Source organism: Penicillium antarcticum (assembly GCF_028974205.1).
Source record: "Penicillium antarcticum strain IBT 31339 chromosome Unknown utg000007l_segment0_segment0, whole genome shotgun sequence".
NCBI classification, from domain to species: Eukaryota; Fungi; Ascomycota; class Eurotiomycetes; order Eurotiales; family Aspergillaceae; genus Penicillium; species Penicillium antarcticum.
Window position 1 is genome coordinate 105,075 of NW_026695305.1, and position 15,385 is coordinate 120,459.

The 15,385-nt window shown below is 48.4% G+C and overlaps 5 protein-coding genes across 5 annotated transcripts; 4 read left to right on the forward strand and 1 right to left on the reverse strand.

Annotated features, from left to right (window-relative positions):
- Positions 1-2,074: 2,074 nt before the first annotated feature.
- N7508_007314 (uncharacterized protein) lies at positions 2,075-3,889 on the forward strand (the record flags this gene model as incomplete). The annotated part of the gene is made up of 1 exon (XM_058465378.1): positions 2,075-3,889. One exon carries the CDS (start codon positions 2,075-2,077, stop codon positions 3,887-3,889), a length of 1,815 nt encoding a protein of 604 aa, XP_058317780.1.
- Positions 3,890-4,931: 1,042 nt separating this feature from the next.
- On the forward strand, positions 4,932-6,818 carry N7508_007315 (uncharacterized protein; the record flags this gene model as incomplete). Its single annotated transcript, XM_058465379.1, has 3 exons — positions 4,932-5,057; positions 5,103-5,127; positions 5,179-6,818. The coding sequence occupies 3 exons, from the start codon at positions 4,932-4,934 to the stop codon at positions 6,816-6,818; spliced, it is 1,791 nt and encodes a 596-aa protein (XP_058317781.1).
- A 1,490-nt stretch (positions 6,819-8,308) lies between these two features.
- Positions 8,309-10,564, forward strand: N7508_007316 (uncharacterized protein; the record flags this gene model as incomplete). The annotated part of the gene is made up of 1 exon (XM_058465380.1): positions 8,309-10,564. One exon carries the CDS (start codon positions 8,309-8,311, stop codon positions 10,562-10,564), a length of 2,256 nt encoding a protein of 751 aa, XP_058317782.1.
- A 286-nt stretch (positions 10,565-10,850) lies between these two features.
- Positions 10,851-12,264, reverse strand: N7508_007317 (BCS1 and AAA domain-containing protein; the record flags this gene model as incomplete). Its single annotated transcript, XM_058465381.1, has 2 exons — positions 10,851-12,001; positions 12,048-12,264. The coding sequence occupies 2 exons, from the start codon at positions 12,262-12,264 to the stop codon at positions 10,851-10,853; spliced, it is 1,368 nt and encodes a 455-aa protein (XP_058317783.1).
- Positions 12,265-12,880: 616 nt separating this feature from the next.
- On the forward strand, positions 12,881-13,363 carry N7508_007318 (uncharacterized protein; the record flags this gene model as incomplete). Its single annotated transcript, XM_058465382.1, has 1 exon — positions 12,881-13,363. The coding sequence occupies one exon, from the start codon at positions 12,881-12,883 to the stop codon at positions 13,361-13,363; it is 483 nt and encodes a 160-aa protein (XP_058317784.1).
- Between the last annotated feature and the right edge of the window lie 2,022 nt (positions 13,364-15,385).

Genomic DNA, 15,385 nt, shown 5'->3' on the forward strand with positions numbered 1-15,385 from the left:
TCAACCGCGGACATCGTGGTGTACTCGGACGCCTCGGGACGAGAAGGTCACCTAGGTGCCGCAGCTACCGTGCTCGATGAATCGCTGGAAACAACCGACAGCATGCAAGTTCAGGTTGGACCTATGGAGCGATGGTCGGTTCACGCCGCCGAGCTCATTGGGATCCTGTACGCCATCAACATCATCAACAAGATTGCTCTCCGTCACTGGAGGACCTCCCATACGCGGGTGCGAATTGCCACTATTCTCAGTGACAGCAAGTCGGCCCTGCAAGCAGTTCAGAACCCCGGGAACAAGTCGGGACAACAGATCATCCACGCCATTCTACAAGCAGCCAGGAACACCAAGACTCACGGCACATCGATTCGACTACAGTGGATCCCCGGACATTGCGAAATACCTGGGAACGACACTGCAGATCAGCTAGCCAAAGAGGCGGCTATACCGGGAAAAACACACCCATTCTGCTCCTTGCTGTCACGCGAGAGAGCACGCATTAGGCAAGGGATCCACACCCAATGGAAGAAGGAATGGAGCGAGTCAGGCACCGGCATCCATCTCCGCCAGATCGACAACACACTGCCGGCCAAGTACACCAGACGGCTCTACGGATCTCTGCCTAGAAACCGAGCGTACCTGCTGACACAGCTGCGAACTGGACACAGCTGGTTGTCAACATACGCCAAGGCGTTCCGATTCCGAGATGATGACCGGTGCGTCTGTGGCGAACGGGAGAGTGTCCACCACGTGTTGTTGGATTGTCCAGGACTGGGAGGATTAAGGAGAAAGCTTCGAGAAAAGGTTAGTGACGCGTTTAACAGCATCTCGACTCTGTTAGGAGGACCTGGTGAGGAAGGAAGAGGTAAGATTGATAGTGCTTCGCGGTCCAAAACGGTGGAGGCCGTCTTGGATTTTGCTGAAGCATCGCAACGGTTTCAAAGCCGCGCGCCATGAGGGCAGCATAAATATAATGACGGCACAGAGGCCACGGCAGGCCTCGGCGAGGCTCATAGTTCGCTTAGGAAGTGGTACACGGTCTATGTACATAGGAAGATATATATAGTAGTGGTAGGCTGCATATCGTTCGACGAGAGGTCAGCGTAAATGAATTACACACACACACACACATACTGTAGTCGGACCAGGACTGGGAGGATTAAGGAAAAAGCTTCGAGAAAAGGTTGGTGACGCGTTTAACAGCATCTCGACTCTGTTAGGAGGACCTGGTGAGGAAGGAAGAGGTAAGATTGATAGTGCTTCGCGGTCCAAAACAGTGGAGGCCGTCTTGGATTTTGCTGAAGCATCGCAACGGTTTCAAAGCCGCGCGCCATGAGGGCAGCATGAATATAATGACGGCACAGAGGCCACGGCAGGCCTCGGCGAGGCTCAAAGTTCGCTTAGGAAGTGGTACACGGTCTATGTACATAGGAAGATATATATAGTAGTGGTAGGCTGCATATCGTTCGCGAGGGGTCAGCGTAAATGAAATCATCCATCCATCCATCCATCCATACTGTAGTCGGATTCTGAGATAACACAATAATTTAATTACCAGCTGCAAATACTCTCTTGCCGGTTGACCTTCATGCTTTAACCATTAATGCATTGAATCACCAGTGAATATTGCCCGCATATTATAGGCCACAAGGCTCATATGTTAATCAGGATGGTTGTAACTAAGTATGGAAATTCAGAATATCGGAGAGGCATTTAGTGCCTGATGCGATGCGCATTTTAAGGTTTACGACTTGAAAAGCCGTTCAGCTCAACTTTCTGCCTGGGATCTATCCAGCAACGTATTGAACCTCTGAATAATGAGCGGTCTTATTATATTAAATTAGGAAACCGCTGGTATCTTTGAAGAGCATGGTTGGATTTACCAGCTTCTTGTGTTCTATAAATTGATCAAGGTTCCCTCATCTAGGTTTCATACCCTGAGAACCTCTCGAGTTCAATACAAAGTACTTTCTATTCAGAAACCTATACAAATATTCTTCGCTAGGATTGCGGACACAAGTACAAGGGCATCACCTGCAGCAAAGCCAATCCACCATTCTGAATTCCACGACCAAATATGGCGCCAAACGCGGCAAAAGGAGACACGAACAAGAAAGAAGCAAAAGAAAAGCGAAAGGAAAATGGCGTTTCCAAGTCAACTAGCAGAAAAGCGACCATAGAGCGGAAGAACCAATTGAACCAGAAGAAGACCGCTCAATCTCAAGATCGAGATTCGCAAAGAAAACAGCTAAAGGATATCCAGAAAAAGATCAATACGACAAAAGCCCTCATGGATGAGGAAGAAGATGAGGAAAAACAGGGTCAGGTTGAAGTATTATTGAAAGAATTGCTCTCGAGCTACGACCAGATCAAAAGGAATTTGGCGGCCATCGAATCGGATATCATGGACATTGACACAGACCTTAAAAAAATTGACCAAGGCGGGCCAATAGATGTCGATGGCACCGAAGATGAAAACAGCAGGGATGGACCAGATAACGAAAATGAAAGCAATGGGAGTTTAGAGCGACATCAGCAAACCGAACTTGCAGACCAACCAGAAACCGACGTAATTTCATATGGTTCGAGCTTGTCTGGTACCGCGGACCCTAAACACAGGGACATCAATGACACCAATAACAGCCACGATGACTTGGCAAGTCAGCAGCCCCCACCTGATAGCCAGCCACTCCCTGATGCCGAGGTGAATTCCAGCGAATTGTTTGTTGGCCAGACTGAGCCACCTACTGAGATCCAGGGTGCAAGCCAACAGAAATACGAAAGACCCAAAGATTATAAAGATTATATCTTTGTTGACCTGACTTTGGACAACGACGATGGCCCAAGTGAGCAACTCTTTGAGAACGGCACAGTCACTTTGAAGAAGAACGCTCGGAGCGGATTTGATTACCTTAATTCATATGGACCCTTGAATAGTGCGATGACCATTTGGAGCTCGAGCGCGGCTTCTAATGAAGTGCAAGGATGCACGTACCTCAAAGGTGATCCTCATAACAAAGCTATGCTCGAAGATGAAACCGGAAAGGTCTTGTACAAGGGCATGATTCGCAACATTAAGAAAGTTGCCTGGCAACCCAGGCGGGAAGGGAGTACGATGCTGGATTTACTGGAGTCGGTGGAGGAGCTGAATCCTGAAGTCAAGAAAACAAACCCAAAATATGTGTTCCCATTCACTACCGTACTTGTTGACTGGAAGCAGGGGGTCAATCTGCCGCCTCTTTGGGTTAGCCGCTCAAACTACAAGAGACTCAGCAGTTCAGCTAAAAAAGAAAGTCTAAGAACAGATCGAAGAATCTACGCGGTAGCTTTAGTTCAAGTGAAGAACTACAGGAACTGGGCAGGAAAGCGACTTGACAACAAGTGGACAGGAGAGAGAAGATTAGGCTTAGAACAAAGCCCTACTCCATTTCCAGAAACATTAGAGACAGAACAGGTTTTGCTTCGTGGGCAGGACCACCAAGGCCAAAACAAAAAAAGCGAAAGCTACCAGGACCAGAGAACTCAAGGCCAAAGCATGGAACACGAGAACAGCCAGAGTCAGAGCACCCGGAGCCAAACCAGCGAACGCGAGCACAGCCAAGCCCACAACCGTGGGAATAAAAGCACCCAAAACCAGGGCAATGCAACAAGTTCTACGAATCCTCCTCAGTTTTCGAATGAAAACCCAGTGGCCTACGAAAAGAAATCCGAAAGCTCTCTTCAGCAAACCTTTAACCGAAAGAAGTTTTTGAGCGACATCTTGGGTATGATTGATGATTTTAATATTCTTGGGCTGGAAAAACAAATGGAAATGCGCACTCTTGCACTGGCGCAATACGATCTCTATAAGCGAAAAATGGAAGAAGGCGGTGCTATGGAAGAGACGGCCTAACTGACATCGTTATTTGAGAAGATACTGACCCGCGGGCGGGTTAGCTGCTGAATTCTTAAGAGCAAACAATGCTTCAATCTGATCAAGACATGCACTTTGATCTTTCTTTCTTTCTTGTTCTCCTGGTCATTGATGAGGGCTAGTCTACTTGGCCAATTTGTTGAGCCTGAATTCTTTTTGCCAAAAAAACCAAATACATTTGTTGAAATATATTTCTTCATTCCCTTTGCACTTTCTCGGACTGTGTTAATCAAGAATGAAATCTCCGACACTGTAATACCGCAGCATGAATGTGACTCCACCCTTTGTAACAGGGGACGTGTAGAGAATGCAATGGTCGCCGCGTCGCCGACAACTTAGAGACAAATAAAAATACTGTAGGATTGGGATTGTCTTGAAGATTTAAAGCTAGTTCTGACTTCTGTCAATTCTTAACAAAATCCGTTGATAATGTACACAATAAAGGGTACTGCAGCATCCCGAGACACGGAAAGCTCCAGCAAAGTCTCTTTCCTGAAGCTATTACAAGGCCATCGATGCGCGCTTTTCACTCTTTTAGATTTACTAAACTTTCTCAAATGACCATCTCAGAATGGAGATACTTAAGATCCGCCTTGTTGCCGCCGGTAATACTGTGTCTTCGTTGGCACTGTAGGCTCTAGCTTTGGGAAGATAAACATCATGCCGGGAATCACTTCCTCACCTGCTCCTGCCAATTACCCTACTAATGGTCTCTCTGGCAGCTCTGTGTCTGCGCACTTGTTAGCCTTGCGTGGTCCACCTCAGCTTCCGTCCACAAGTACACATCATATGCTCGATGATATATCTTACTTAGGCTTACTCGCGCTACATCTAAACAATAGCATTATCTCAGATTTTCAGCGATATTACGTAAACGGAATTTGATTTATGCTTGAGTAAGCGTGCTGATTCCATTTACTTCCTTCTGTGTGTTGAACTACAGTATGGGGTTTCGCTTTGTTTCGATCTTGTTCTGGGAGGCAGGTTCTAGGCTCCGTCTTACCCGTTCTGGCTTAGCGCAATGTCCGCAACAAAAATAGCGTCAGCCCAGTACCCCACGACTGTTCCTTCCCGACTTCCACCGCGCAACGCAGCAATGGAGGAAGATTTTCAATCTTTGACAGCCGGGAAAATCCATGAACTGCTAGTAAGTTGCGGGATCGGTGACTGTAACAATGAGCCTATCAAACAGCACATCCTTGGCATTTCGAACTTTGGTGAGATGTCGACTCGAAGTTTGGGAGAGATTGTTTACTAACGCATTTAAGTTCGTGAAACGAGGCTACAGGTAGGAATCAAAGCGCCACCGCCTCCACCTACACCCCGAGGCAGCCCGAAATCCGACGCAGCGGCGAATGAATTACGTGGCTCATACCGGTTTCTGTCGACATCTGATAAACGAGACAGAGCGGACTATACGGGGCTAGATGGGCGGTCCACGAAGAGGAAAAGAAAACGCAAAGACAGAGCTAAGGGTGATGATACGGCCAAGGATGTTGTGCAAAAGAACAATAACGATGCGGCAATTCGGGAAAGCGATAAGACTGTCCCACGTCCCGCGACCATTGAGGAACAGGCGGCAGCTCCTCCCTCTCTTCAGCTTGAATCTGTCTCCGAACTTGCAGACGCCTCCAGAATTGAAACGGGTTCGAACACAGTGCCGGATAGTATTATGGAGAATATACTTATCAACTGCGTGCGGCTGAACGATCCGCTTGGAAGGTACGGAAATCGATCAAAGCAGACTGCTGTTACAATCAGGGTCGAGGATATCCAAAGCTCTGTGGATGGAATTGTCCGGCTACAATACTCCGATGCGGTTCGAGCAATCAAGCAAGACAACGCCTTTTCTACGAGCAAAAGTATACAGACCCGGTGTAACGAAACCGTCTATTGGGATATCATCAAGAAAGGCGCAGACCTACTTGATCCGAAGAGTCTTCCAATTCCTAAAGGGCCTCTCGATGAGTTCACAATGGCGGAGAAGATTGCAACCGAGGGTTTCATGAGAGAAGCTGGTTATGGACTCAGCCTTGCTAATCAGCGGCAGTGCCGCCTTTTCTGGAAGAGACTATGGGAAATGCGCAGAACCGGCGTTGAAAAGATTCTTTTGTATCGGACCAAAGAGTTCGATCGCTTTTGCAAGTCTTATCCGTCAGAAGCAGAGATGCCCCTCTCAGAGAGAGTTCGGCGTTGGGAAGACAAGTACGGTATGCAAATCAAGCAGCTAGAAAGTCGGGTGATCCAGGAGAGTATGGGTGACTTCGCTGGAAGACTGTGTTTGACACAGCCGCATGTGGCAGAGAGACTAAATATTCCAATGGCTGCATGGAACAATGCAGGCAACCCCTGGTTTTCTTATCAAGAGGCAATCGCTTTTCGATTCAGTGGGCCGCATGAGCCGTCCACCGCACAGCTTGGTGGGTATTTTGACTTGCGTCCGGGGTCAGATACAATGAGAAACAAGTCCATTTTTGTTACCATATTACCCAAAGAGAAGGCTTTCTTTTCGGTTTGCTCCATCATTGCAGTCCAGGAAGGGGATTTCCTAGGAACTTTTGCTGGAATGATTCGCTATTCGGGGCGCTGCAACGATACGTATGGTATTCCTGGACCAAAGGAGAATCTTTGGTTGGATTATTCTACAGTCACTGGGACCCTCAATCTTATGGGAGTATCGCGCCCTGGGGATGATTCGAATGTACGCCTTGATTGGGAGCTGTTTGAAGATCGAAAGGGAGAAAAATCCTGTCTAATGTGGAAAGTGGCAGTTCGGGCGGTCCGGGCGATAAGATCATTCGAAGAGATCATTCGAGCTGCTCACCGGAAAGAACAATACCTTTTGCATCAGTCGGCAGTTTACGCCAAAAGGGGATTTATGAAGCATGGACATCCAAGTACCGAATGACTCGGAGCTAATCAATAAATATGTGAGGGGAAAGGTCTCCAGTAGCTAGGCATTGACATGGGTCGCATATTTGAAATAGGTGCAATTGGCCCGGGGACAGTGCCACCTGGAAGTGGAGATATAAGTAAGGGCCAATCATGCATTCTAGCTTGTTCCCGAAATAGGACACTCAGGCCAAGTTCTAGTGTCGAATCTTCGGAATCCCTGTACTGTATCCGACCAATTGGAGATATCAATGACTCTGAGTTGTATTACCCCTATTACGAAGCTATTTATGCCTAGTATAATGACTAATTCCTTGGCATCGGATCTATAGTATCTCCGGTTTCATGCAGTATTCGTAGGGTAATGTTGACATCTAGACCGGCGTCTCCTTCTGCTCAAGGAAGGATACAGTTCCGTGAATTCATCGGAAAAAAAGGCAATGGTCGTAAACTGAATAAGGCCATAGCGAAACTATCATGGGCATCTAGTGAACGGTAGTCAACAGCAGAACGAGATAGTCAACGCATCAAGGAAATGTTGAGGCATATGATGAGACGCTAGTTACCTCAATTTTTTCAGGGTTGACGGATCATGGGAAAGCTGAGGAGATGGGCTGATCTGCCAGATGAGACATATCTCCGTTCAAAATACGTTTTAGACCGCACTTTTTCTGATGTGGGCGATTATCCCATCGGGGCCCAACTTTTTTTTCTGCGGGGATGCTTGATTCTACCCATCCATTTTTCCATCAATGTCAGCTCAAAACGGACGATTCAGTCATCAAGCAAGCCTCGCACGTATAAATACCTCGTCAGACGTCGGCTCTCCTGGCAGTGAAGGCAGTTCAATTTGTCTCGCCCATAGAGACTATTCTTGACGAGAGATTCAAGTGCCCAGATAGGAAAGGTACGTCTCTTTGCTTTCCATGAGGTCCATATGGCGATTGACTGCGTGACGTCTAATCCCCAAAATTAGGGCATACAGAACCGTGTTCCGCAGAACAGACGGATTGAGAAAGGTTAGCCCATTCGTTCTATATCAGAAGAACTTTCGCTGATTACAAGCTTTGTCGAATGCCTTACTCACAGGAGATCACACAATATATCCTTCACAGCAGGAGGCTTTAATTGAAGAACGGAAACGGTGGTCTCGTGAGTGATGTGATCGAGCTAATGACCTCGCCACGGTCCTTGCTGAGGAATATGAAGTTGGACTGAATTTACCTATTTACTGATGAGGCCAGTCTAGTAACCCGAAACCATCAAATCGACGTATATTCCGGAAACAAAGGACACTGGTCGCTAGCGTATCATGGCCAAGTGTGTTGATGCCTTGGTGCCTGAGGCGTGAAATTGACTCGTGCCTAGGGGGTGAGTAAGCTGGTAAACATCTGGACGCATTCCGCCCTGACGGGCCACTCCCCCGCGCCAGACAGCGAACCCCCTACCATGTTGACTTCGATTTGCATCCTTCGATTATTTGCTGAATACTGATTTCAACAAGCGATGGAAGAAACAATCGCCGAGCTACGACGTCAGCTTGAGGAGGAGAGACAGGCACGAGAGGAAGAGAGACAGGCACGAGAAGAAGCAGAGCGCCGTGAGGAGGAAGAGAGACGGGCGCGAGAAGAAGCAGAACGGCGTCTCCAACCCAACACCCTATTTCGCCTTCTCGATCGCTGCCATGACTCTCTGTCTCAAGCGATCCGAATCGAGACGGATGCGACCCTCACGACTCAGGGCGACGCGACCGACCCAGTGAACCGACTTTACCCCAAGCGCATAATCCCTTGGCTTGACTTCCCCCAGCTCCAGGAGCAAGTTTGGAGGAAATTCGACCGCACGGCTGCCTTTACCTCGCGCCCCCTCTTCCCTTCTGATACCCAAATAGATTATGTCGTTACGAATATCCAGAACAGGCCGATTTATTCGGAAGCGTCCCTTCGAAATTTTGAGCGTGACACGGTGGATAATTTTGTTGAATTGATTATCAAGGCGTTGCGAGATGATGAAGTCTTTCGACGTGAGCTTGGAATCCAGGGCCAGGTCACCTTTTACGACCGCGCAAACCCATCGGAAACTTCGCTGAAGGACAGCTTGGAGCAAATGAATCTCCAGGACGTGCGAACGCCCCAACGACTCGCGAACACTAGACCTGGGAGAGGCAGAGGAAGGGGAAGAGGAGCGGCACAGGGAAAGAAGAGGGATGGCACTGCACGAAGACGCAATCGTCGTGCAGACCAGTTCTGCGTGCACCTTGTGGCCGACGAACGACAACTCCCAGTGTATGCGGTGGAGTTCAAAGCGCCGCACAAGGTGACAGTCCCCGAGCTGGTGGCGGGTTTACATCAGATAGATCTGGCTCGCGATGTCATAGACCAGGAAGGTGACACGTTTGAGTTTTATGCCACCTGCCTCGTCGCCGCTGTGGTCACTCAAATATTCTCATATATGATCGACAGTGGGGTTCAATACGGTTACATCTGTACAGGGGAGGCTTTTGTTTTTCTCCATATCCCGAAGGATGATCCCACAGTTGCTCAATATTTCTTGTGTATCCCGAATCAGGACGTGCAGGCGGACGATGAATGGCGCCTCCACCGGACCGCCATCGGTCAGGTGCTTGCATTCACCCTTCAAGCGCTAGCCGCCGAAGCTCCGTCTCAAGAGTGGCATGATACGGCACGCGATGAGCTAAAGACCTGGAAGGTCGAATACCTGGACGTGCTGAGAAAAATCCCAGAAACGCTCCGTAAAGACCCCCCAGCCTCCAATTATCGACCCTCGCACTGGAAACTAGAGCCGAAGACACACAATACACGATCCCGTGCTCGTTGCCAACCAAACATGTCTACTCCGAAGCATTCTTCGACTGAAGGCAGCGGCAGTGATGCAGAATCGCATTCCCCATCCATCGCAGCAGCGGCGCGCAGCCGGTCGAGCCGGGGCCGAGGCAACAAGCACAAATCAACTAAGGAAAGCGAAAGCACAGGAGCCGGTCGGGACAACAAACAGACCTCTCGGAAAGACGGGCAGTCCACACGACCCTACTGCACAATTTCCTGCATCCGCGGCATAGTCAGCCGAGGCCCTCTGGATAAAGAATGCCCTAACTGGAAACTCCACGGTGGCCAGAGACACTCCATGGGACCGCAGGAGTTCACACGTCAGCTTCACCGTCAACTTGTCCGAAACCGAAACCACGGGTTTGAACAACTCCATGTCTGTGGTCGGACGGGTTACCTCATCAAAGCTACTCTTCTATTACACGGATACACTGTGATCATTAAGGCTACCACGATGGAGAAGCAGCATCTCCTTCAAGCGGAAGTGGACAATTATCGCTACCTCAGGAGCTTGCAGGGACACCAGATCCCCGTCTGCCTTGGGGCCTTTACACCCCGCGTTGCGTATTGGTACCATGGCAAATTAATGGCGCAGATGATACTACTGAGCTGGTCTGGAACCCGGCTTCAGCATATCATCAACGATGAGAATTTTGGATTCTTTCAACAGGAGCGCGACAAGGCTCTGACCGTGCTCCAGTCGCATGGAGTGGTCCATGGCGACAGTGAGTGGCGCAATATGTTGTGGGATGACCTAGGTAGCCGTCTGATTGTTATTGACTTGGAGGACATGAAATGGTTGAAGCGCCCTCGTACCCTTGCACCAACTTCTGGGAATGCACGGCATGGTCATCGCGCGAAGGTGGGAAAATCCGGGCAAAAGTTCTTGTCCAGCTCAACCGCTGTTTGCACATGACGCCCCAGGCCCACGGCCAGAACTCATTTGAGGCGATTCATGTTCTCGGCTTCCGATAATGAGTCGGAAGGAAGTTTTGATAAGTGATCGCACGTTCTGTTACTGGTCATAAAAACAATTTGCGCCAATTGTGGAAGGTATTCTGAATATATGTGATGAAAGCTCTGAAAAGACTAATTATTTGGCGACGTCAAACATATTTTCCTTGCTACGACTTTCTCGACCGCTCTTCTCCCTAAGCGTTTCACGTTTCAGTTGTTCCGGCCCCTCCTTCTCCTCCTTCTCCTCAATACCTTGCTTTCGTCACCCAGCTCTCCACGCAAGAGACAGCATCTGAAGGTGACTTCTTTCGCTCCAAAAGGAACGATAGGACTTCTGCTGGGCTGAATACTTGCTCCGGCATCTTGCTGGCGAAGTCACGAGCAAGTCCCTCGATCGTCTTGTCATCATATTCCTCATTGCATTGCTTTTGGTTCGGCGACTGCTTGAAGACCGTGTGGAAGAGCTGAGTCGAGATGTTCTGATCGGCAAGCTTGAAATGCACTTTCTTGTCTGAGCGCCCAGGCCGAATAAGTGCTTCGTCCAGATGTTCAATATGATTGGTCGTCATGATTAGTATCCGGCCTTCTTGAGATGATACACCGTCAAGCACATTCAAAAGGCCGGATAGGGTGACTGCTGACTTTGACTCGGTTTCTTGGTCTGCGTCAACGCTGTCCCTGCGTCCCACCCCAGCGGTATCGACGTCCTCTAAGAGAACAATACAGCGCGGCGGAAGCTCAGCAAATAGCTTCATGAGCTTGCTGTCCGAAATATTCGATAATTGAAGCATATAAATATCCAGTTCGTGCTTCCCCGCGAGTGATAGACTGAAGCTGGATTTTCCAGTTCCAGGGGGTCCAAACAGAAGGTAACCTCGTTTATACGGAATGCCACGTTCTGCGTACCAGTCTTGCATATCTTGGTCGAGAAACTCGTCCACGTCTCTTAAAACATCGTCCTTTACCTGCTTATCCATGATGACTGTGGAGATGGGTCGGACCGGTCTCACTCTGGCTTTCTTCCACTCTCCCTCGCGGTGTTCAAAGACAGAGACTTTTCTCTGCGTATCCTTGAGATACTTCTCGCGACACTCTTCGATGAGATCCTTCAAAATATTTGCATTAAGACCAATGGAAGAGATATAGAGATCTTCTCGATGCTCTTTGACCGCGCAGCGAAGGACAAGCAAATGCCCTTTATACCAAAACAAAAAAGATCCATCCCAAGGAGAAAAGGTCAACGGCTTTTTCTTTGTCGAACATTGGTTGTTTGCCCGCTGTGGAGATCTTACGCGAGCAATCAATGAGTGGGCATTGTGGACAAATGGTTGGTCAGCTATCCAATCAACTAGCATATCGTATGCTTCGTCGTAATATGAGACATAAATTGTCGATGCTTCAAATTGTCAGTCCCATCCGACAATGACAGGAGGTATACGAACTGAAGTAACTTCTCACTATCTCCCAAACATAGCGGACTGCATAGCGGGCGAAGAGGATAAAAATCCCGAAAGTACAAAGAAGTCGTGTGTAGCTGTCCGGGTCGCCAGCAAGCAGCTGGCGTGCGGAGGCAGAGACCATACTGAAACCGGGAAAGATGATATCTATCGGAGACATTTGGGAGGAGCTGTGGTAGGAACCACCGTTGATGGTGTTCATTGTAAAGAATGACAACAGTTTCCGAGAATGATTATATAGGTGCAGCTATAACGTTTCTTGAGAAGATGATTGCGAAATATTCAACTCAAAGTTACTCGACAGTATCGGGTTCCTTTATATGTTGGGGATCAGGGAAGAATGAATGGCTCTTATACAGACCTTGTACATGCAACAGCGCCAATCTCGACCGCCTCGCCCCTCGTTCATTCATCATTCTCACAAAAAACAACGTGCGTATGGCTGCACCAACTATCTTGGGAAAGATCTATCACAGTCACAATCTCGAATCCGGATAGTGTTGCCTCTAACGAGGTGCTGTCCCCGCAAATCTTGCGGTGTGAAGGAGGTGTAAGATCAAACCAATGTCAAAATATCCTGAAAAGGGAGGCAAAATGCTCGAGACACGCGCCCCATCACAAGTTCTGGCCCCATCTCCATGCAGTGGCCTTGCATTGCAGGATCCACACCCCTGTTGACTGGGAGCAGCTGAGTACCCCGCTCTGGTCCAAAGTGACTTAAAAGCTGGGCAATTTGCCCACATAACCCCGACTAGGTGTACCTCCCAGTGATCAGTCCTTTTTTCCCAACAGTCTTCAGCAGCAAATCCTCGCATATCATGGATACCTACATTCGAATGATCAGCTCCTTGGACGACTTTGATCCTCAGGCTTTGGCCCCCGAAGATTTGGAGACAACTTTAACATCTCTGAAGCAGCAGCTGCTGAAAACGGAGGCTGCGAAACTATTGTTGCCTGCGAAGGAGACCTCTTTCAGTCGTGTTGCATTGGGGAGACTATCTCATTTACTGAATTTGGTGTTTAGGCCTGATAAGCAGCACGAACCGAAACTGGCAGCTCTTAGGGAATTGGACTCTGTGTCTTTGATCATTTGTGGGCTGAGTCTTACCCAAAAAGCCATCGAGGTTATGCGGAAAGAACTCTTCGATATCTTGCTCGAACAAGCTGTGATCGCTTCTCAAACAACTGTGAAGATTATCGCCAAGAGTGATGAAATAAACAAGGTAGTCCTGAGCTCATCGGCCGACGAAGATTTTCTAAAAAGCAAGTTCTATCGTCCGTATCTTGCAACACATAGCTAACGTGGTCATAGATTATATCAGTCTGAGACGAATCGTTAATGGCACTATACGCCCAAGTCTTCAATACTCTCTCTGCGGAGGACCGTCCTGGTGCTATACTACGATCATCAAGCCGGAGTCTATGCAGACTGCATTCCCTCGGTTGCTTATTAAAGCTGTCCGCGGCTACGTCACAACTTTTCTCCCATCCGAGGGATCTACGGATGGATTAATCAGAGTAATGATTATGTTTGATCAGAGCCTCCTTCAAAATCTATTCGGCTGTGCAGAGAGCGACACAATGGCTGCTGGTAAGTGACTTCCAGATCGCACTTGGCTAGTACTGACTTAGAGCAGAGCGGTTTTCCGTCGGTTGCGCTGTGAAGAATCAGATAGCTGTGGCGTTCGGAGATGATGTTTTCGAAGCTATTACAAGCAGTCAAGCCTGGAGTCAGGAAACCGGGGAGATTGAGACTAGGTGTGTGAAGGCAGATATATATCCAGCACAACTCATGATGATCAGTTTGACGGTTGGCTGGACATCATGTTACAATTTTGTAAATTCAATCTACCGGTCGTGATTTCGCCGAAACCCCCTTCGCCCTGACCCGTATGCCTGGTGGTAGCTTCATCTGTCCACTCCCCTCTGCTCGAAATAGGGTCGAGCCATCCCCATCCTGAAACAGTATCTCCTCGCAAGATTCGCATGCAAAAAATTGTTCTTCGGTCAGGGACGCATCGATCTGGTGAGCGGCTCTCTTATCCGACTCTTGAAATGTGGCGGTGGTGAAATCTTGCCAGCGGCTCGCCTGCTCAGGTCAGAAAGAGTATCATAAACACAAGGACATGTGCCATACCAAGTCGGACTTTGTCACCTTCGCTTCATTTGCCATCCGATAGAATCAGGGCACCAAGACTAGTGCACCGCGCGGTTGCCCAAAACGATCGAATGTCGAAACGTGCGTTCTTCGGGGATAAAGGTGACCGGCTGCGTTCACTAAAAACGTATGGATTGTCGCTAGTAATTGTGAGATGTCGTTAAAATTGATGTCGTCGGCTGGCCGCGGCGAGAATATCAGGACGTTGGTCGTTTGGGCTTGACTGAGGGGCAGAAAGTGTCGAAGACGACATGATTACTAAGACTGCCCGATACTGCCCGTTACTGCCCCAAGTTAGGCATCCATACTTCGCGCTTCATCTTGAACCAGAGAATGCTAAGTCATAAATCAGCCGTCAGATGTCTCTGCGAGACATTTCATTCGATGTCAATGTTTCTATCTGGTCTGATATACGTAAGCCTGCAAGAGTAGGAACTGCGGATGTCGGCAGTCTAACAACAATGCGGTATCCGGTAAAAGAGGATAGTTCGCATTACGACCGAAATTGATGGCCAGAACTCCTCCAAAACCATGGCAAAATGACCGAGACAAGGGCTGCATGCATCATGAGCATGAGCTAGAATGCTATGCGGATCTTGTATGCCGCTCCAGTCAAGTTTCCTCGAAGGCTAGGCATTTTGCCCCAAAATTTCCTTCTCCGCAACATGTAACCCACCCCATTGTCCTGTTCCTCCTCGGTGGCTCTTGAATTAAATAAGACAGAGCCAAAGTGATTAATGCAAGCCTAGCAAATGTATAAATCCCTACTTAAGCCAGGCTCAGGAAAAGAAAGGTATGGTTTTTCCTATTCGAAACAACGCAAATATCAAAAATTCAGGAAAAGATGTCTTTCGAGGTGATTTTCCAACTGGCTACATCCGCAACAGCATCTTTCTGTTGTGGAACGAGTCTTCTTGTTTGGCTCCTGTCTATCAAGGCCTTCAGCCTACCAAGATTGAGCAGAGATTTTCTCATCTCCAGCCAACTTATTATAGGCAGTGCCGCCTTTTTGGGGCTGATCGGATCTATTCCGCTCGTATTGTTTGAATTGAAGTGGACGAAGGGTAAAAATCCAATCTCCCTTTTCTCAATTCCTATCGTACCTAACTCTATTCCAGGCCTATCTTGGCCAATACTACAGCAGGAAATTGGCAGTGTATTTCTT